The sequence below is a fragment of the Phodopus roborovskii genome, unplaced genomic scaffold (genome assembly GCF_943737965.1).
Source record: "Phodopus roborovskii unplaced genomic scaffold, PHOROB, whole genome shotgun sequence".
NCBI lineage: Eukaryota > Metazoa > Chordata > Mammalia > Rodentia > Cricetidae > Phodopus > Phodopus roborovskii.
Window position 1 is genome coordinate 3,455,980 of NW_026126603.1, and position 21,357 is coordinate 3,477,336.

At 41.4% G+C, this 21,357-nt stretch overlaps 1 protein-coding gene across 2 annotated transcripts in view; it reads right to left on the reverse strand.

Annotated features, from left to right (window-relative positions):
- Rnf150 (ring finger protein 150) overlaps window positions 1-21,357 on the reverse strand; it is a 218,869-nt gene that overhangs the window by 63,085 nt on the left and 134,427 nt on the right. For both annotated transcript variants that reach the window (XM_051205857.1, XM_051205856.1), the window contains exons 3-4: window positions 9,165-9,236; window positions 6,874-6,956 (exon numbers count right to left, since the gene is read on the reverse strand). In XM_051205857.1, coding sequence (XP_051061814.1) covers window positions 6,874-6,956; window positions 9,165-9,236 — 155 coding nt within the window. The remainder of the gene's footprint in view (window positions 1-6,873; window positions 6,957-9,164; window positions 9,237-21,357) is intronic.

Here is a 21,357-nt window from a genome sequence, read left to right on the forward strand (position 1 = left end):
ATGGGAGGGAGGCAGCAAACAGATCCATGTTAATAACATGCGTCAGTTATGTCAATTAAGAAAGAAATGCAGGTGTTTGGCTGGTGGACAGGGATGATTTATGAGCAACAGCCTTTCAAAGATTCTGCTGAAACTGAAACATTAGATTAAGACCTTGGCTTTCCACAAGCCCTAAAATACTCCCCATTTCATATTTCCTGGCCTATCCCCTTCAGTTTTGTGTTTTTGTTTTTTTTTTTTTTTTTTTTGCATGTTAGGCTATCTATCACCCTACTTATGTATATGGACTTTTGTTCCTTAACTACTATGCATTTCCCGAATCAAGACACTGTCTATTGAACAAGGATCTTTGTCCACATGATTCAGTTGGGTGGATATCTTAGGGCAGGAAGAATGTATAAAATATTAAAAATATAAACCAACTCTGGTCAAGGTTCCTCCCTGAGTAAAGAAAAACTCCACCCTTGAAAGCTACTCCTTGTGGGACAATGATTGACAGATAGTGTGGAAAATGTTGTAATTTTTATTTAAATTTGAGCGAAGAGATGTGACTTGCTTTAAATGCAAACAAATGCATACATAGACATCATTCAACACACTGGGAAGCAGGCACCTATGCTTTGATAATTTATCTCCTGTTTTTTTCTGAAATAGCCCACCCCAGCATCTCCCTCTCCAGTGCCCCTCTTCAGTCCCATGCCAACACTCCACATCAGCCCTCCAAGGTATTTCACCTACTTTGTAGTCACATCCTATAACTAGTCCCTCTGAGTCCAGCCACATACCTCTGAGTCATTCCCAAAGCCTCTGCCAGTGTGTGAATGGCACCTCCTCACCCAACAGGTTCCAGCACACAGTGACAAACTGAGGCCTTTCAGCAGTGTTCAGTTCTTTTCCTACCTGATCCCTGACATGGGAATTTCACTCTAATAGTCTAGGTAGTTCTAGTTGTCCTTTCTTGGAATGTTATTAGCTGTGGTTGATCAGAAAACACCTTCAGCCTCACTTTGGGGAGTGCAGCTAATCAATTTGAATCTTGACCTTGCAAAGTAGAAAATACCTTCAAATATTAGTAAGGAGCTATTTATCAAGGCCCTTTATTTAATAGTAGCATTAAAGGCCTATGTGGGAACAGCTTAAATGACACAAATAAGCAAGTAAATTATGGTGTATATCATATGGCTGCACAATTTGGATTTTCAATGTTGCCAAAAGGCTTCTGTGGCAAAAGCTAGAAAGGTCAAATCACAGTTTAAAACACACAAAAACATTCTCATGGGTCGGGTGAGGGTATGTTCTTTTTGAGTGATAGCTGTGCTTCAGGAGGTCCAGTGCAGTAGGAGATGGGTGGTGGTGGTGGTTGAATCATTATGTGGGTGAATTTAACACCACAGAGGAAATGACCCAAAGGTAAGAAGTGTAGTACAAAGTCTTTCCAAACAAGCCCAGAGGTACATCCTAGGATTACTTGACCTTAGATGAACTTGTTGAGGGAAACAGACATCTGTCTCAATGAGAAGTTCCGGAAGCCCCAAGGCTGCAGTCCTGCAGACAAGATGCAGGGACAGGGCCCTCTGAACGTGCTGCGCCCCCCCCCCCCCGCTGGCCCTCCTCTGGAGCAAGGCAGCCCTGGGGTGTCAGTCTGCAGAGGCACACTTTCACCCTCAGCGATTTCAGGACAGCTTGCTAGTTGTTGATTTTCTTTTATCTTCCCTCCCCTGCTTCAGTATAAAGACCTTTTTATCATTCTGAAGGTTGCTACACAGAGCCCTCCATGGAATGCTGTTTACAAACTATAGGTATGGAAGGTTATTTGGGGAGAAGGTGAAAGTTGGAGAACACCCCAAAGAGTTGGAGTTTCGGGAGGGTTTTGCTTAGTAATCAGCCCCTGATGGTAATAAGCCAGCGGGTCACATGATCTCTATGGACAAGAGCATCTGTGTGTGAGAAGCTGCTTTTTGGCATGTCTGTGGGGGTGGAATGTGAATGAGAACACCTCCCCCGGTGGATTACTAAGAATTAAGCTCCAGCAAAGTGGGGTGCATTCATGGTTTACCTCAGTGGAAAATTCTGGCAAGTCTTTTTCTACAGAAGCCTTGGAACCCCAAGGTTTTTGGGTGATTTATGCAAGCAAGAGCTTGATAATGTCTGGTTATTGCTTCAGAGTCCAAAGGAAGGTCAAAACGAGCCACAAATAACTCAGTGTTCTTTCTGGAAAATTCTTACAATGGTAAGGAAGAACAGGATATCAAATGATGTTGACAACAATACTTCCAACTTGCAAAACTGAGGATGAGAAAGCAAAGGGAAGAAACATGAAAATGACAGTAGTGGTTACTTGCATGAGAGAACTAAGTAGATATTTAGATATTTTGTTCTATAAAACATTTCTATAATGAGAATATGTATGCAAGATAGATCAAACCCGACTTAAAAGTATGAAGAGTTTGGAACCTATTCCCTATGGTGCCATGCCTTGCTCAGCCTTGATGTAGTGGGGAGGAGCTGGTATGCCATGCTTTGTTGACTCCCATGGGAGGCCTTACCCTTTCTGGGGAGTGGATGGGGTCGGGTAGAAAGGAAGTGAGGGGAAGGAATGAGAGTGGAAACTGTGGTTGGCTGTAAAAAAAGATTTTTAAAAAAGTATGAGGAGATATTGGAAGTGGAGAGATGGGTCAGTGTAACAGCACTGGCTGCTTTTACAGAAGACCCAGGTTCAGTTACCAGCACCCACATGGGGGCTAACAACTGCCCATGACTCCAATTCCAGGGGATCTGACACCTTCTTCTGACTTATATGGGCACGTGGTATACAGACATACACGCAGGCAAGACACTTATATACATAAAATATAATAAAAATAAATGTTTAAAAAGGAAAAATAAACCAAAGAGATGCTTTCTTTTTCCCATCCTCCTATTGATTGATTGGTTAATTGATTACAAAGCCTTTCTCAATCATTGTGCCTGGTATTAGCCCCATAGTATTTACAGACATTTGTACTTATGGATATCCATATCATGATGTGTTCTGATTATCCATTGAGATTCCTATTTCCCATGAGGTCACACCACTACCATCCCATATGTGGTACCTCCTAGTGTCCCTACCATAAAATATTTATTGTTTCAAAAGAGTTTCTCATGTACTACAAAGCTTGTCACAAAACCTGCTTATTACAAGGGTACTCTTGAAGTTATCCCCAACTGTGGAGGAGTATGCCAAATTAAAGGAAAACACAATAATCTCCTCACCAGATGGTGATAAATTATAGATAGGAAAGAATTTTACAGGGACACACAGGCAAGAAAAACATATCGTTTTGCTTTTTACATAGGCAAATGTGGACTCTGATCCACCTAAGGAATCCATTTTCTTCTTGATACTTTGTGCCTTTGAACTTGAACAGTTAACTAGACTGAGATGAATAACTATTGAAAAACAAGTTGGGAAGGTACAGGTTAAAAGAAGCAGAGAGCATTACCTGTACTCTTCACAGGAGAACACAGTAAGATCAGCGTGTAGCTAAGAATCATAACCACAAGCTCTAGCCTAAGTCACAAGTCCACCCCAAAACACAGCAACTGGCACATCTTGATATGTGTATGACATAGCAAAACTGAGTTTCCTGGAAAATGCCTTAGTGGTACATTGGGATTGAATCCAAATCACGAAAGTTAGAACATCCTGTCACCAACTGGCAGTGCATGCCACTGCATGTCTGCCCCTCACATTGTGGGCACAGGTCCAGGCTGACATCAATGAAGCCTTGTGTTCATGTGTTAGGGAAGAATTGGATGAAGAAAGAGGAGAAAGAAAGAAATGGACTAAATGTATGTGACTTCACTTTGATAATCACCATGATGACAGATGAGAAGGGAAGACTACTTATTTATTGTAACTCCTGTAGAGTTCTCAGAGAAGGAAAACAATAGGACAATTCTGAAACTATCATGGTATAAGTACATACATAGACAATGGGAAAGGTACCCAAACAGTGGAGGAGATGCAAACAGCATTCAGGGATTGTGAGGCCACAGAACACAATTTTAAAGGAGAGACTTAGTATTCTTTGGGATAATTTTTGAAATAGCTTTTACTTCAAGGAGATACAATCAATTCCAGGGACGAATTAGACTGGAAATACTAGGAAAGCGAGTTTATGATTTTTACAGAAGGGAATGTTTAAGGGTACCCCAGAGGGAATGACTGAGCAAAGAAGCAATGCTCCTACATCTGTTTGATAGCATCCATTAGTGCTCACTGCCTGCAAGAAGCCAACAGCAGCCATCCAAGTACCTTGACTTTGAATCTACCATGGAAAAAGCACATGAGATATTCAGGGGGTGCATATGTGTGACTAGTGGACTAGTGTAAGACAGAACAGTAATTAACTATAAATCTTGGTGCATTTTATCATTTAAAGCAAGATCCACACTAAGAAAATAGCACCAGAGAGTAAGGGCCTTGAAGAGCAAAGAACTAGTATGTGACCCCCTCCTCCCAAGGTGCAGGGATCATCATGGAAGAAGAGGTGGGAAGACTAAGATGCAAGTGTTCAGAGAAGAAAGGAGTAGAAGTGTCTTATGGACATGACAGCATCACTGCACTCAGGAATTCCAGCTGAGGTTGCCTAATCAAGACCACACAAGATCAAGCCAGTCAGCATTCCTCAGGGATGGGAGGGGCTCAGGAGGACAGCCTCTAAATGAGGGGCTATGGACAGCTGGCTTCTGGGGAAAGGAAAGTTTTCTGTAAGGGTTTGGTCCTTACTAGGTCACTAGAGATCCAGCAGATGGTTCCATACTCACAGATATATGGACAGTATAAGTTGGACTTGGTGAGTTGTGAAGAAAAAGTGGACATGAAGTTGAGAAAGAATGAGATGGACCCTGGAGGAGTTGAGGGAAGGATGGGGGTGAATATGATAAAAATACATTGTATGCATATATGGAATTCTCCAAGGATTAACACAAATATTATATTGGAAAAAAATCAATGTGTGGGCTTGGAAATAACCAATTGCATAGAGAAGGAGGAACCTGAAGCCAAACTGAGCAGCCCAGAGTGAGGTTAGTATCAATAACACTGAGCTTCCAAAAGTGTTCATTTTCATAGTATGCAGTAAAATACTGTTTTCTTGATTAATATTTCCAAATAACTATATTATAAAGGATATCTGCATTAATAAGAAAAAATAAATGTTATTAAAGAAATGTAACTTGTCATAAGTAGACACTAAAACAGGATATATGAAATCACACTGTGATTATACAATTTCAAGTCTCCAGCAATTTCACATAGATCCATAAAATGTAGTTATGGTAAAGCTGTAGATGAGTAAATTATTTTATACAGTATGAGCTGAAGAGCTAAGGAGATGGTACATATAATCTTTGGAACCAGATCTTGTTCATTATGATGGAGTGTCAGTAGGAACCATGCGAAGAGGAGAAACACCTGGCTGCTTCTGAGGTTGGAGCTTTAATCCCTTAAAATAAGATGGGAGCAGAGGGGATCCCTGGTGTCTACATGCTACCATTTCCAGAAAGACTTCTGGAAGTCACTGCATGCACACTGTGATGTCCAGAAAGATGTAATTACAGGTCAGTGAGACAGCTCAGTGGGTAAGGTGCCTGCCATACAGCCTGATGACTTGAATTCCATTCCCAGGACCCACATGATAGGAGAGAGCCGGCTCCCACAAACTATCCTCTCATATCTACACTCATACTGAGGCTTGTGTACCATCCCCCAAATAAGTGAATCAATGCATTCAAATTTACTCAGAGTGTGTTCATCCACAGGAAACTGCTAAGCTTCGATGTGACCCCATTTGTGGTTCCACTTAGGGGCAGTTGGGCATGTAGAAAGTGAGACAATTGAATCACACTTGCTGGCTCTCTGGTGGAGAGAATTCTTACTCTCAAACTGTTAACGGCCAATAGCTATGAGTGTTTCAAGAAAGATCTCTTGAGAGATGCTGAGTTCTATCTAGCATCCAGTCTTTTTATTTGTTTTTTGGTCACTTCATCATCTAGAGATTATTAAACCAATTCCCCAAATGCTATTTTATTCTGTTTCTATTTCTAACACATAGTTTTAAAATTTGTATTGTTTGGGGAAAGCAATAGACTGTTGATATCTTCATGTTATGCCCTTTTCTGTGTAATATGCTTTTAAACTTAAGAATATTTCAAGCCATTTTCTCTACATGAAGTACCTTTCATTGAGGCAATTACATTTTTATTTTTAGGACACTTGCCTAGATGCAACTAAAAAGAGATTTTCTGTGAGGCTATGGCTCTTATGCAACTCTAACTTACTTAGTTTAATTAGGATGTTCAAAGAAAATGTCAGGTATTCTAACTTACACTTAGGGAGAAAAATTAAAGTGATTGGAGCATCATTTGGGGGGAAGTTTCCCCAAGTCTGCATGCTAGAATGTTCCTTGAGATTCTAGAATTCTGGGGGAATTGGACACATTGTCTTTCCACTGGTAAACTGCAAGGGAAATGGAATCTGTTCCCCCCCCCTCCGCTCCCTGCCTACTGCTGAGTGTGTTCTGACCTTTCACAGCATCTTTTTTAGAATTTGCTATTTTAGTTAAAATAGCACTAGTAAAAGCCAGAAACGATTTGGAGCATTACCAAGCTATCCACAGTGCTGCCTCACATACACAGCATGCATTCATTCTGTCTTGTTAGGTCTGCCTTTCATGCAATGACAGGGTGGTAAGAAAGGCTTCTACTTTCATGTGGCTGCATGTTTTCCAGGACAGAAGTTACAAAATCAGTAGCGTTTACTTGTCTGCAATGCTTGCACAGAGGACTCTGCCCCTCTGCACCAGAGCAGGCAGCCCCACCACTCACCTGCAGGGCAGGATCCTGACCACATCATTGGGCTTGTACCCTTCGATGCAGACGGCACAGTTGTCAAAATCAGACTCTGTTTCCTGCAACAGAAACAGAAGAGCTGACTTTAGCTTCCATCCTGAGCAAACACTGTCATTAACCAAAGGCAAGCTTGCCTGGAGCCAGCCTCTTAGCAGCATTACTGATCTACTTAATCAATAATTCATCAACTGGCTTACTTTCCATCCCTCCCAACCTTCATGTGTTGTTTCCACTCCAAGAGCTTTTGTGAGGTAAACTTCATTCCCATGTGCAGCTCCCAAAATGTTGTAAATGACAATTACAGGTGATGCCAAAGTCTCAAGGGTGAGTAATGATGTTCATCTGAAGGATTTATAATGTGCTCGGTCCTCTGGAATCTAAAGTGTATATTAAGTGTAAATGCAAATGGAGTTTTGATTTTTTTTTCTGTATGCAAACCTAAAAGAGGCACCTTGTGGTTTACTTGTGTTATCATGCTGCACTTTCCACTCTCTGGTTGAGGGGGAAAGAAACGGATGAAAATTAATGCTACTTCTAAATTTGTTGTTGTTGTTGTTGTTGTGTGTGTGTGTGTGTGTATGTGTGAGGGCACTTGTGTGTGCATTAGAACTGTTCTCATCATCATTATCATTGTTGTCATTGTCATCATCATCATTATTATGATTACTATTGAGATGGAGTCTCTCACGGTAACTAGAGCTCTCCTGCTTGGCTTGACTGATTGGTCAGCAAGCCCCAGGAATCCTCCAATCTCTATCTCTACAAGTGTCACCATATTTGACTTTTCTGTGAAGGTTGGGGATCAAACTCAGTCAGGGCAAGCATTTTACCAACCGAGGTATCTTCCCACACTCTTGGTTATCCTTTTAAATGAACTGTCTCTTGCCAATCTCAACAGCATTTCCATATTATTTAAACTGATAGCAAATAATTTGTGAGAAAAATCAATTATTCAGAGCAGAGAAAACACCTGATGTCCATTTGAGTGTGAATTTATTACCAAATCTTCAGGGGATGCTAAACCTGCATGTTGTATTGTAATCCATTGTTCTTAAGGACCGGGTGTTAGGGTGCCTTTAAAGGCCTTAAGATTGGACTGTGCTGCCTTTCCGTCCTTCCTAGAGGTGTATCAGGACCTTTGATTTCTTGTCACCCTTCTACAGTGAGGGAGGCTGGTGCAATGACTAGGATTCTAAGACCTAGAGTCCAGAAGAGCTAAATTTATCACTTACACATTTTTACTCTAAATTTACATGAAGAGTCCAGCTCTCTTTCCCAGGACTTTTGGAAAAACTTCCACAGGGTCATACTAAGAGTAACTACTCTGCTTTTATTTGTGAATCACTTGGAATAATGTAAGCAAACACTGATTGAAATATTGAGCTTTTGTTTTCCTGTTTTTCTTTCTGTATTGGCTGCTAGACAGCTTCAACCTATGTTGAAGACCAGTTTTTGTCACCTGGGTCAAGGAACACCTTTGTGGACTCGCATCCCCCAGGCTTTAAATGCTTTCTTGTAGTTTCTGTTTTTCTGAGACAGGGTCTGTGTAGTTCTGGCTAGTCTGGGATTCACTATGTAGACTGGGCTGGGTTGGAATCCCCAGAAATCCACCTGCTGCAGCTTTCTCAGTGCTGGGCTTAGAGGTGAGCTACCACACCTGGCCACTTGCACACCTTTTAAAGTATGAATTTATTGTACATGATGCTGGCTTCACTGTGACATCTTCACAGTGTCACACTCCTCCATTGTTTCACGGTGACACTCTCATGCATGTGTCTCACACTCTTTCACTTTTCACTAACTTCTCCTGTCCTCCCATCCTTTCCTGGGCTCTTCTTTTTCTCAAGTAGGGAACCCTTCTACCTCTAAGTCCTTTTGTAAATTCTGGATTGTGCATGTGAGAGAAAAAGTGATACATCATCTTTCTGCCCCTGGCTTGTTTTGTTTAATATGATGACAACTAGTTCCATTTATTATCGTGCATACACTTCACATTTTCTTTATCCATTCATTTGCTGATGGGCAGCTGATGCTGACAGTACAACTTGGCTATAGTTTCATGCTTAACTTCAAACTTCCTCAAGTTCGGTTGCCAATAGATTGCATGTATTTTATAAATACTTAATATGTTTAATAAAAACATTCTAAGTACCAGATACGTGTAGACAGCACAGGTTTACCCTTTCCATTCTTCTCCTACTTTGGCTGTTAGAAAAGACAAGAGTTTTGTCGACTATGTCTTCACCCAAAGGAAAAGCTGTTCTCACCTTGTCGCCCTTCCTGATGGTCCTGACCTGGAGCTTGCTGATGGCTTTCTTTGCTGCATCTCCCAGTCGGCGCTGAAAAACCAAAAGTTGCTGGTTAACAACAAAGATGAGTCCTCTCTTACCATCTCATGGCATTTCATAAACCAGAGCTCTCGCTAAACCATACACATGTCATGAATGCTAAGGGCAGTGGGGAGAGGGCTGATGGGAGATGTCATTCTGTATATGTTTCTCATACTGGTTAATAATAAAGCACTGTTGGCCAATAGGAAAGAAAGATAGGAGGGACTAGGAGACAAGGAAAAAATAGGAAGGAGGAAGGAGGAGTCAAGATGGAGAGTCTGAAGAAAGCAGTATGCCGCCGGCTCCCCGGTAAGAGAAATACATAGATCAGCAGAAATGGGTTAATAATTAAGGCAGAGCTAGCCGATAAGAAACAAGTAACAGGGCCAACAGCATTGTATCAAATACAGAGTCTCTGTGTATTATTTGGGGCTGGCACAGCTGCAGGACAAGACCGGGCGGCAGGCGGAAAAAACCGTACGCCTTAGATATGATTACTTTGTTTTGGAATGGATTTTCATTTATTGATACAATTTAATGTCAATTTTGTGAGATATATATTTCTCCTTTTGTTTAGGTATTGTGTTTATATAGCTCATTTAGAAATGTAATATATAATTCAATACAGATTATAGATAATTACCTATGATAGTCAAAGCTTAGAGTTAAGTTAGTTAGGTTTTCAAGATACACAGAGATGTATCTGAGATAGATAGGCATTCTTCAAACCTTTCAAAGACCTACAGAATATGGCATTTAAAATGGTTTAGGGTTTTCGTGACAGTGAGACATAATTGCTCTTGGCAATACCACCTGCACCAGAAAGGAAGATGGACATAGAAAAAACGTGTTATGAAGTTTGCTTTCAATATAGCAAGACTAGCCTTTTGGACAAGGCTACTGCTCTTGTCTGGACTGTTTGACTTTATGATGTATAAATTGGACATGCAGGACCCACAGGAAAGTGACTCCTGATTCACGATGGACATTGCTACAGAGATCCTGCTTTATGGAAGAGTCTGTGAGACAGTATGCAGGACACAGAGAAAAGTGACTGACAAACTGCCAATACAAGAAGACAGTTTAAAGTTTCCTGCTTGGCTGAAGAGTCTGCCAGACACACTATGGCCTATGGGCTGAAGATGGAAGATTACAATAGAACTTCAGGTGACTGACAAAGCAAGATGTCTCTGTCATATCTAGAGTTTATATACTATCCTTCTGTGGTCTTTGATGGAGTTGAAGACAAATAGTTATGGTTATAGTTTTCCTTAGTTAGGTTTAAAGATAAGATACATATAGGACTTTAGATTCACAAATATAGGATAGATGATAGAATAGTTTCCTTTAATCTTGCTAAATGTTAATGGACTAAATATTGTTAACTGTGATTCTTATTGGATAACCGTTGTGTTATACATTTTGCTGTGTTAAGGTTAAACCCCTTCTTTTTATTTAAACAGAAAAGAGGAGATGATGGGAGATGTCATTCTGTATATGTTTCTCATACTGGTTAATAATAAAGCACTGTTGGCCAATAGGAAAGAAAGATAGGAGGGACTAGGAGACAAGGAAAAAATAGGAAGGAGGAAGGAGGAGTCAAGATGGAGAGTCTGAAGAAAGCAGTATGCCGCCGGCTCCCCGGTAAGAGAAATACATAGATCAGCAGAAATGGGTTAATAATTAAGGCAGAGCTAGCCGATAAGAAACAAGTAACAGGGCCAACAGCATTGTATCAAATACAGAGTCTCTGTGTATTATTTGGGGCTGGCGCAGCTGCAGGACAAGACCGGGCGGCAGGCGGAAAAACCTGTACTCGTTACAGAGGGCGAAGACACAGGGCCTGGACATTTGCAGAGAGTGGTTCTAGGAATCAAGGTCCATGAAAACACTGTTGGAGAGAGTCCTTTGTTCCTAGTGTTGGCCTCACATGACACAGAGTTAGCATGTGAAATAGAAACTTCCTAGCTTCAGTGTATATCTGCACAGACTGGTTAACTAGTAAAAAAATAAAGTATTTCCTAACTTGTTGAAATAGCTGACCAGTGTGTGACTTGAGAAAACAGCCCCTCTTTTTCGCCACCAAGACCTTGTATTGCTTGTGTCTTTCAGTTTGCTCATATAGACCAGCTGATGTAGCCTACTGCCTTTTCCCTTATGTGGGCTCATTATGTAATTTTTTTGCCATGTAAACATGAGGATATCAGTTCAGAGTCCCAGGACCCTTGCTTGGAAGAGCAGCTATGGCACCCCAAGTGTGTAACCCCAGAGTTAGATAGTGGAGACAGATGGACCCCTGAAGCTCTCTGGCCAGTCAGTCTAGCCAGTCATTAAATGCCAGGTTCAGTGAAAAACCTTTGTCTCAAAAAATAGAGATTGACAGAGAAAGGTACATTTGCCTCTGGCTTTCACATGCATTTGAGTTGTTATGAGTGTTTACACACATATAAATGTGCCCACACACACATGAACACATTTAATACACACACAGACAGACACACACTATTTAGCATTTAGGTTAGCAAATAATTACAAATTACACACCTGGGGAACCATTATCACCCATGTCAAAGAGGAATTCATCATGCCCCAATTTTGCACAGGGAAAACGGCTGTCCTAATGAGCCCTGCAATGGCAAGGCAATGAGAAGAAAGGTGTGGGGATTAAATCTTAATCTTTTGAGGGAAAATGGGATTTCTGTGTGTGCTTTCATGTTTCCCTCATGTTTTTGCCTCACTCTTAGCATGCGTGCGTTTGGCCTACAATAGATGCATCTGCAGCAGGGAAATGTGTTTGAAGGATTCAAATTAAGAGGGGACTGGTTTTGTTCAGATGATGACGGTGATGATAATGATAATAATAATAATGTTTAGTTTTCTTTTATCTGCTTTAATTTTTTAAAATTTAAATTGGCTTTGTTTTCCTTGTGCTGGGGATTGATCATAGGGTCTGATGCATGCTAAGCAAGCATTCTACTGTTGGACTACATCCCCATACTTTTCTGCTATGAATGCTGAACATACTAGCTGTCTCAGTTACTTCTCTATTGTGGTGATGAAACACCATGATCAAGACAACTAGAGCAGGAAGTGTATATTTGGACTTATGGTTCCACAGGGAACCATCCCAGAGGGGATACCTGGCAGTTGGCAGGCACCATGGCTGGACAGGAAGTAGAGATATCACACAGGGAATGGTGCAAGGCTTTCGCCTCCAAGAGCCTATCTCCACTGACATATTTCTTCCAGCAAGGCCACATTCCCCAAGTCTCTCCTAACAGCACTACCAACTGGAGGCCCATTATTTAAATACTCAAGACTAAGGAGACATCTAATTCAAACCACACTAGCAGTGAGTCCTACAATGTCTGAGGCACCCCTGAAGTGTTTTATCTCCTTTACCCTTCCTCCAGCCCCACGAGAAAGGTGTGTTCTTCAGAAATCACTGCAGTGTCACAGTTTCAGAGCTTGGGAAAAACTACACCACAGCATAGCTAGACAGCAGGCCAGTCCTGCAGCCAGGTGTCAAGCCACTAGCCAACCAACCTGCTGGCCAACAATCAAAGTCTATCAAGTCCCTATAAATCACTTCTCATTTAAATAAGCAGAAAGTGAGCTTTGCTCCATGTTATTTCATTTTCCTCATTGATATTTTGTTTAGAATTCAGCCATTAATTGGCTTAACACACACACACACACACACACACACACACACACACACACACACACTTACTTTTATTTTGTCCTTTTGCCTTTTGAGACAAGGTCCTACTATGTAGCCTGGGTTGGTATTGAACTCAAAATCCACTCAGTTTCCTTGGTGCTAGGACTGGAATAATGCACTACCATGCCTAGCACATATTTTTAATTACATTTTCTGTCAAATGCAGATCTAGGTTTTAGAAAAAAATGGTACTGAACTATAATCTCCCAAATTCCTAAGCTTGCTTTTTAGCTTATCACCTAGAAGAATTTCCATAAAAGAGAAGTAAATAAAATGTTCAAACAATAGATTTTTAAAAATTTAACTAGGAAGTGGAGAATTACAAAGGAACTACAGCAGTGGTTCTCAGCTTTCCCAATGCTGGGACCCTTTGATACAGTTTATCATGTTGTACTGACCTCCAACCATAAAATTATTTTCATTGCTACTTCATAACTGTAATTTTGCTACAGTTATGAATCATTAAGTTTTCTGATTGCCTTAGGCAACCTTTGTGAAAAAGTCATTCTACCCCATACAGGTCATGACCCACAGGTTGAGAACTGCTGGACTATAGAGATACATGTCAGGTAGTGAAGTTGAGTAACCAGTCTGGTGAAGTCTCCAGTCTTGACCAGTAGCCACTAAGTACTGGAAAAAAGGGAAAACATTGATGTCATTTTATTCTCAGTAGCAAATGGCACAGCTCTGCAGGACATTACGTTTAAAATAAGACATTGGGACTCCAGATAAAGAGATGCTAGGTAGCTGTCTTTCTTTCTTTTTTAAAATTATTCACATTGTAGTAAACAACTTTTTAAGGTCTCTGAGAGTTAGAAGAAGAAAATCATGTGCAAAATATCAGCTGTCCAGGGCTAGGCCAATAGGACTGGCTCTTCCTGCCAGCTGCAACTGGCCCTCCCAAGTGGGGATATGCTACGGGCATTGCTGACTGGATAGCTTTCTTTCATTTTTATTTTTAGTAATTACTTAAATCATTATATATATGTATATATATACACATATATACACGTATGTATATATGTATATATGTATATGTGTATATGTATATATTATATTGCATATGAGCCTTTTGCCTATAAACATGCTTGTGCATTCATCATGTGTGTGTCTGGTGCTCTTAGAGGCCAGAAAGAGCACATGGAGTCCCCTGAAACTAAGGTTACAAATGGTTGTGAGCCATCATGTGGGTGCTAGGAATTAACCTTGGGTCCTTTGGAAGAGCAACCAGTGTTCTTAACTATTGAACCATCTCTTCAGTATCATGAAATGTTGGTTATTTTTCTTTTGTAAAGTTCAGAGAAATTTGCAATTACGTTTAGTTGGTATTTTATAATGTTGTGTTCAATTCAATCACTTAAATTCTTTTTTGTCTTGTTTTGCTTTTTTGAGACAGAGTTTCTCTGTGTAGCCCTGGCTGTCCTTGAACTAGCTCTGTAGACCAGGCTGGCCTCGAATCCAGATATCAACCTGCCTCTGCCTCCCAAGTGCTGGGATTAAAGGTGTGGGGCAACACCGCCCAGCTTAATTTTTTTCCCCAATGAGTGATCAAGTAATTAAGTAGAAAATAGTATTTTCAAACAATTGCCACCGATTATACTAAAATGCAGCTAACCTAAAATGCAGCTAACCTAGATGCAATCCATCTCTTCCCCCCCCCCACTCCTATTTTGTTTTTCTCTGTCTGGGTATCCCTAGGAACTCAGGTTGGTCTTTCCCATAACCCTGTATCAGTCCCCTGAATGCTGAGATTAGAGGCACATGCCACATCTGGCTAAAAATAATGCTTTCAAAATTATATTTCACTTAAGTCATGTTTTAGCAAACAATGTATGCCCTTAAACATGAGCATGTAAGATAAGGTAGAAAAAACACCTTTCAGAAAGGGACATGATCTCCTGAGCATATTGGGAGCCTGGGGGCAGTGAGTGGAGAGGGAGTTGGGAGAAAGAGAAGGGAGAAGTAGAGGGGAGAGAAGAACAAAAGGGAGCAGGAAGCCTGAGTAGTGGTAGGGGGTAATATAGGAGAACAAGAAAAGAGATACCATAATAGAGGAGCCATTGTAGGTGTGAAGAGAAATCTGGCACTAGGGAAATCCAGAGACCTACAAGGATGATCCCAACTAACAATCAGCAATAGTGGAAAGGCTACATTAAATGCCCTTCCCTGAGAATGAGATTGATGACTACCTTATATGCCATCCATGAGCTTTCATTCAGTAGCTAATGGAAACAGAAGCAGACACCTACAGCTAAACACTGAGCCTAATTCCTGGAACCCAATTGTAGAGAGGGAGAAGTGATGAGCAAAGGGGTCAAGACCAGGCTGGAGAAACCCATAGAAACAGCTGACCTGAACAAAGGGGAGCTCATGAACCCCAAACTGATAGCTGGGAAACCAGCATAGGAGTGACTGACTCAGACCCCTTGAACGTGAGTCTCAGTTAGATAGAAGGCCTGGCAGTCTAAGGGACCTCTGACAGTGGAACCAGGATGTATCTCTAGTGCATGAAAGGACTTTGGTAGCACATTCCCCATGGAGGGATACTCCCTTAGCCTAGAGACAAGAGGGAGAGCCTAGGCTCTACTCCAAATGACTGACAGATTTTGATGATCTCTTCTGGAAAGCCTCACCCTCCCTGGGGAGTGGATGGGGAATAGAACGGGGGGGGGGAGTGTGTGGCGGCATGGGAGGATGGGAGGGAGAGGGAATAGGGATCAATATGTAAAATAAGAAAAAAACATAATAATAAAGAAAAAATGCCTTTCAATTTTGGCCATGTATTTGTCTTCACTTTTGTCTACATCTACATAAAAACTGGATAGATATGTTTTGTGGTCTAGAGTTTGAAGGCAGAGTCTTATGCACAGTAGGCACCCTACTATAGAGCTATATTGTGACCAATGTTTGAGGGCATTCCTGTTCTCTTCCAGAGAAAAGGTTCTTCTTATTCCCTTTAAAAAGACATTGCAAGCTCCCTTTCTTAAAAAAAAAATAGTGAAATCCATTCAGGAAATGACAAGCTGACATTAAGATGCTTGGGATCATGACTAACAAGATAGCTAGTGGTTAAGGAATTAGAAAGACTGAATCCTTTCCTGGCATTGGTATGACCCCATTTCAGATGGTACAAGTGGTTTCCTGAAGGGTCATCCCTTAGGAGTTGGACTTCTTAAGTTCCTAGTGCCCAGCAGACAGCGGACTAGTAAACAGATAAGTCCTAGACATGAGGCTGAGGCTTCGTAGTCCTCCCCTCCAGGGAGTCCCCAGAAATCAAATGATTGTCAAAGCTGTGGCAGGAGTGGCTTCTTGGCAGATACTCAGGGTTAACTGAAAATGAGGTAAATAAAGGCATGTGTGCCTTCATTTTATTTCTGGCACCATCACTGCTTTCAACTTTTGGACCATTTCCTGATTGGTTTGCACATCCGCATTAATTATTTAAGACATGTTCATATGAAGCAGGTAGCCCTTCCCCTTTAAGGACAAAGATACCAGGATGACAGCCACTAGAACCTGGAGCTGGGAAGATGGCTCAGTGATCAGAGTACTTGCTGACAAGCATGAAGACCTAAGTCTGGGTTCTCAACACTGAGGTAAAACACTGGGTGTGGTGACCCCATCTCTAATTGGAGTAGAGTGGAGTGGGGATGGGAAGATCTAGGCCCTGGCCAGCCTGGTTGAAATTCAAAATCCAGGCTCAGTGGGAAACCCTGTCTCAAAGACAAAGGTAAACAGAGACAGAAATGCCAACATCAGTCCCTGGTTTCTTTGTGTTATTACAGGTGAATGCAAACAAATTCTACATACATGTACCCCATACCTCCAGGAGCCTCTAAGATTTACAGAGACATCATACATAACAGCTTTTGAGTCTTTCCAGCTTCCTGTCCTGAACTTTGGGAATGGAACCTGCCTGTCACTAGTCATTTCCCTAAACTGGCTAAGAACAACAGTGAGCCTAGGACAATGCACTGTAAACGAAGAGCTGGTCTCCAAATGGGAACTGAATTGCCCTTGAGTGATGAGGACTCCAACTTTCCCAGAGAAACAGCTCTGAGATAACGATTAACCAAAGCCCATTTTGACCAACATGGTATACCTACCTATGCTTCTTGCCTCTTCCGCTATAATCTTGGAATGTGTGTCAATACTCTTGAAGGCAGGACAAAGACATGTTTGACTGCTTCCCTGTGTTTTTTTTGTTTTTGGTTTTTTTTTTTTTTTTTTTTTTTTTTTTGTACCTTGTTACGTACATTTCTTTTCTGGCCTTCCTGGTGACTTTCTATTTGATTCCTAGGGTGAGTGGCAAGATCTGATAGGTTGAATCTACCCAAAGTCAGGTTTTCTATGACTTGAAGACTGATAGCAAAGGTAGGAGGGACATACTTCATCTCATCATTCTGAGAAACATGCTATCAAGCCTCATTCTGTACATTATGATAGTTAACACCATTTCAGTAGTGTTTCAGGAAAGGTATGGCAGCCAGACCTGGCAGGGGCAGGACAGATGGCTCAGACTCCACAGCACAGGAAACTCAACTTCTGAGACATATATCATATATCATATGGTGGTTATGGAGCCAGGTAGTATGAGGTTTTTGTTATTGTTCTGGAGTAATAATGTAAGGGGAAAATGCCATAAAAGTTTTAAATGCTGTATCGCCATATCATTTCCATACACACACACACACACACACACACACACACACACACACACACACACACACACAATATTTATTTTGGTATGAACATCTGTGTGGGTATGTGCCATATAATGCCATGGTTTTTGGTGGTCTCTTCTTATTCTACACCTACCAACTAGGCTAGACAGACCAGCTAATGAGCCCAGGGACCTACCTATTTCTATTTCCCTAGTATTAGGTCTGTAATCATGCACATGCTTTTCAAGAGACATGAAAATCACACGGAGAAAAAGAGTAGCCTACTTTCCATATTTAAAAAATATGCACTTCTCAACTAGTATTTGGGGTTTCCAAAAATGCAAATTAAGGAGATGGTAAATACAGCTGGGGCTTTTCCAATGTTACTCATGCTCTACTACTGAGCCATACCGTTAGGTCCCAAAAACAAACTTTCATTTGTTTGAGACAGTGGCTCACTATAAAGCCCTGGCTGGCCTAGAACTCAATATGTAGACAAATTGGCCTCAAATTCTGAGTGCTGGGATTAAAGACATGTGCCAGCATGACCAGCTTATACATAAACACATGAGCTTTTTAGCTCACCTGTTAAAAGCTGTTCCTCAGCTGGTGGCACCATTGAGAGGTGATTAGATCCACAAGGATGCTGAGTTCATTACAGCATCCATCGATATGTTCCTAGCTGAAGGGTCTAGGAACATTCCCTGCCCCAAATATTTAGAGAATACTATCAAATCTATGAAACAATACATATTTAATATAGTATATTATATGGAAATGGAAGAAATAATTTCAGTGTTTCTGGTCCAATATGGGCTGTTAATTTCAATGTGATGAAGTGGATTATAGGGCATTTCTTGTCTACTCTCTCTCTCTCTGTCCTTTCCTCTTACTCTATCTCTCTCACCCTCTTACTCTCTCTTATTCTCTGCCACTTCCTGGTTGCCAAGAGCTGAGCAACTCCTTCATGATGTTCTGACTTGTGACATGTCCATAGCAATGGAGCAAGCCAACCAAAGCTCGAATCCTGTGAGGCGGATTTTCAATGGCTTCCCTATATCACAGCATTCTCTGTGATGTTCTGTCACAGCAAGGAAGTGACAGGAAGAAGCCCCCATAAAGCATTGTCGCCTTTGTAGGTGATCTCTCTTGCCTTCAGGATGCTTGTTTCTTTGGTTTTTCATCTTGGTGTTCTTGAAGACTTGTCCAAGCTAAGACATGTGCTGAGTGGATGTTCCACCGCCCTGGTACATTCTTAGTGTCTAGTTTTCAACTGTGCCAAAAGCAAAAGCAAAGGAGGCTGCTCCCAGCTTTTCATGGAGCCTGAATAGAGAGGGTACATGTTGGAATCTTAATAGATTAAGATAAAGTGATGGCGATGGAAGACTTAGGGATCACTTTAGGTAGAGTGAGAAACCACAGTGGTGTCTATCATACTTCTGTTTCAGGGACATCCTCCACAGTGTCTAGTTAATATGTTTACGGATATTTTCTAACACAAGTAATTCCAAATTCTGCTTTTTAGTAAAGATTTGTCAAGAGTAGGGCATGCTGGTAATTGGATTTATCAGTCAATTTTTTTCTGAACAGGTGGAAAAAAAGTTTATCAAGGTTATTGGTAACTTTTGACAGTAGTGAAGATAAATTGCTTTGTGGAAAATAAAGAAAGAAGTATATATTAAAAGAGAAAAGGTCCTATAAATGTCCACAAGATGTTAAGTGGAGACATACCCCATTAAACTCAAAGTACTAAATTGGCAATTTTCTAAATATTTAGGAAACTGGGAGGGGGGGAAATAAGACATTTTTCCTCTTCATTTTCTTAGTATTCAAAATGCAGGGAAGGGGAGAGCAAATACACAAAATGAAAACGTGGAACCTAGGATGGCAAGATGGAGTATTGGTCTCAGACAATCATAGCCATTTTGGTGTGCTGAGTTCTGTGAACTGAGGGAGGCCTGGGGTCTAGGAAGCAGCTTCAGAAGTCAGGTTTCACAAGGACCGCTTTCTGCTCCTCTGAAATAAGTTCTAGAAGTTGTAACTCCTCTGCTCCAAGGTGAGTCATGGGAGCCATAGTTCCTCCTCAACAAAAACCCAGACTCAAAACCCATAAAGTTCTTGTTCATCCCTGTTCCTTGAAAGTTCTAATTTCTGAGAAGTCTGCCTTTATTCAGGTGAAAGAAATGCAGCATAGAAAAAGCCAAGAAGAACCTTAGCAGGCTGGCACTGCTACCCCACCGTGTCTGTCACTAGGAGGTTGTGCTCTTTGCCCATTCTTCATTGACCCCTAAGGGTGATAGGTACTTCCTTCCCAGTTCTTCTGTCTTCTTTTTGGAAGACCAAATATAAACTGGTGACCTCTAATTGCTATGTTGATCTCTTTTTAACTTGTGTTAGTGGTGTGCTAGCCATGGCCCTTATGATGAACAACGAAAGAGATTGCTCTCCATAACTGTAATAGCATCAAAATGAAGAGACTTGCATATCTCAATTTCAGGGCTCAGACCTCTTCTCCAGACCACCCTTTTTTCAGGTTAGCCCACCACTCCTGGTGGCTAAGTGGTACCATGAACTGATGTTTTCCATATTCCTTTCTCCATCTCTGACTTCTTCCCTGAGCTGCAGCCTCATAGTGAAAAACCTCTCCCAGGCATTTCTGCTCTAATATCTTCTAAATTTAATGTTGCCAAATGCAATGTCAAAACCAACCCCACTGGACCTTTTCTGCCTTCCCCACTTACTGTAGAGGCTTGAAATCAAGCTAATTACACCCTTAATTTTTTGCTTCTCGCAAACATATTGCTTCTCAGCCAAAGTGGAACACTCTTGAGAGTAAACGGAAGAGTTAATGATTAGGCTGTGTGATACTGTGGCATATAATACAAAATACACATTTTGTTCTTTATCTTAGCTCCTGGTGAGAGCTCCCCAAATCCCTGCAATTTAGTGATGGGAGTGGCAAATGTGAACCAGTCTTATTATTCAAAACCAGAACTTTTCGTCACCCTGGGCTTTATATTAATAAAGTGGCCTTTGGAAAGTCCCTAAGGATGGGGCTGGTTGCCTCATGACTTTGTGGTTAGAGGTGTGGTTTTAGACCTACCATCACTTGTGCCCTGAGTGCCGCATTGCTTGCTGATCCTGTTACAACAGAAGTCCTGTGAGGCCAGAGGCCTTGACAGCGTAATGTGTTGAAAATAAACTTGTTCTCTCTCTCCCTGGGAAAGAGAGAGACTGGAGGTTGAATCGATTGCCAATGAACAATGATGATTTAATCCCTCCTGCATAGGCAATGAAGCCTCCACACATCCCCAGACAGGGTTCAGAGACCTCCCAGGATGTGAGCATGTGAAGTTGTCCCTCTCAGACAGTGTACGGAAGTTCAGTATCCTGTCTTCCATACTGAGCATTCTGTCCCCTTTAACCAGGCTGTCTCCAAGCTGTAAGTTTTTAGAATGACGACGAAGACATTAAGTTGAGAGTGCAGCCTGTCTTCCAGATCTGCAGGTATGTGGACTTCACCCACATCTGTCTTGTGGGACAGAGCCCTTCCTTCACCTTGGGGTTTGAACATATTTCCTTGAGTCAGAATGGAGTTAGAATATTGGCTGGTGTTAGGCAATCAGTTACTGTGAGAGAAATACCTATGTTTGCGGCAAAAGTGCATGTGTTCTCATCTGAGTGAAAGTAGAGAAGGAAACCAAGGTTTCTTTCCCCTTTGTTATGGGCTAGCACAATAGGT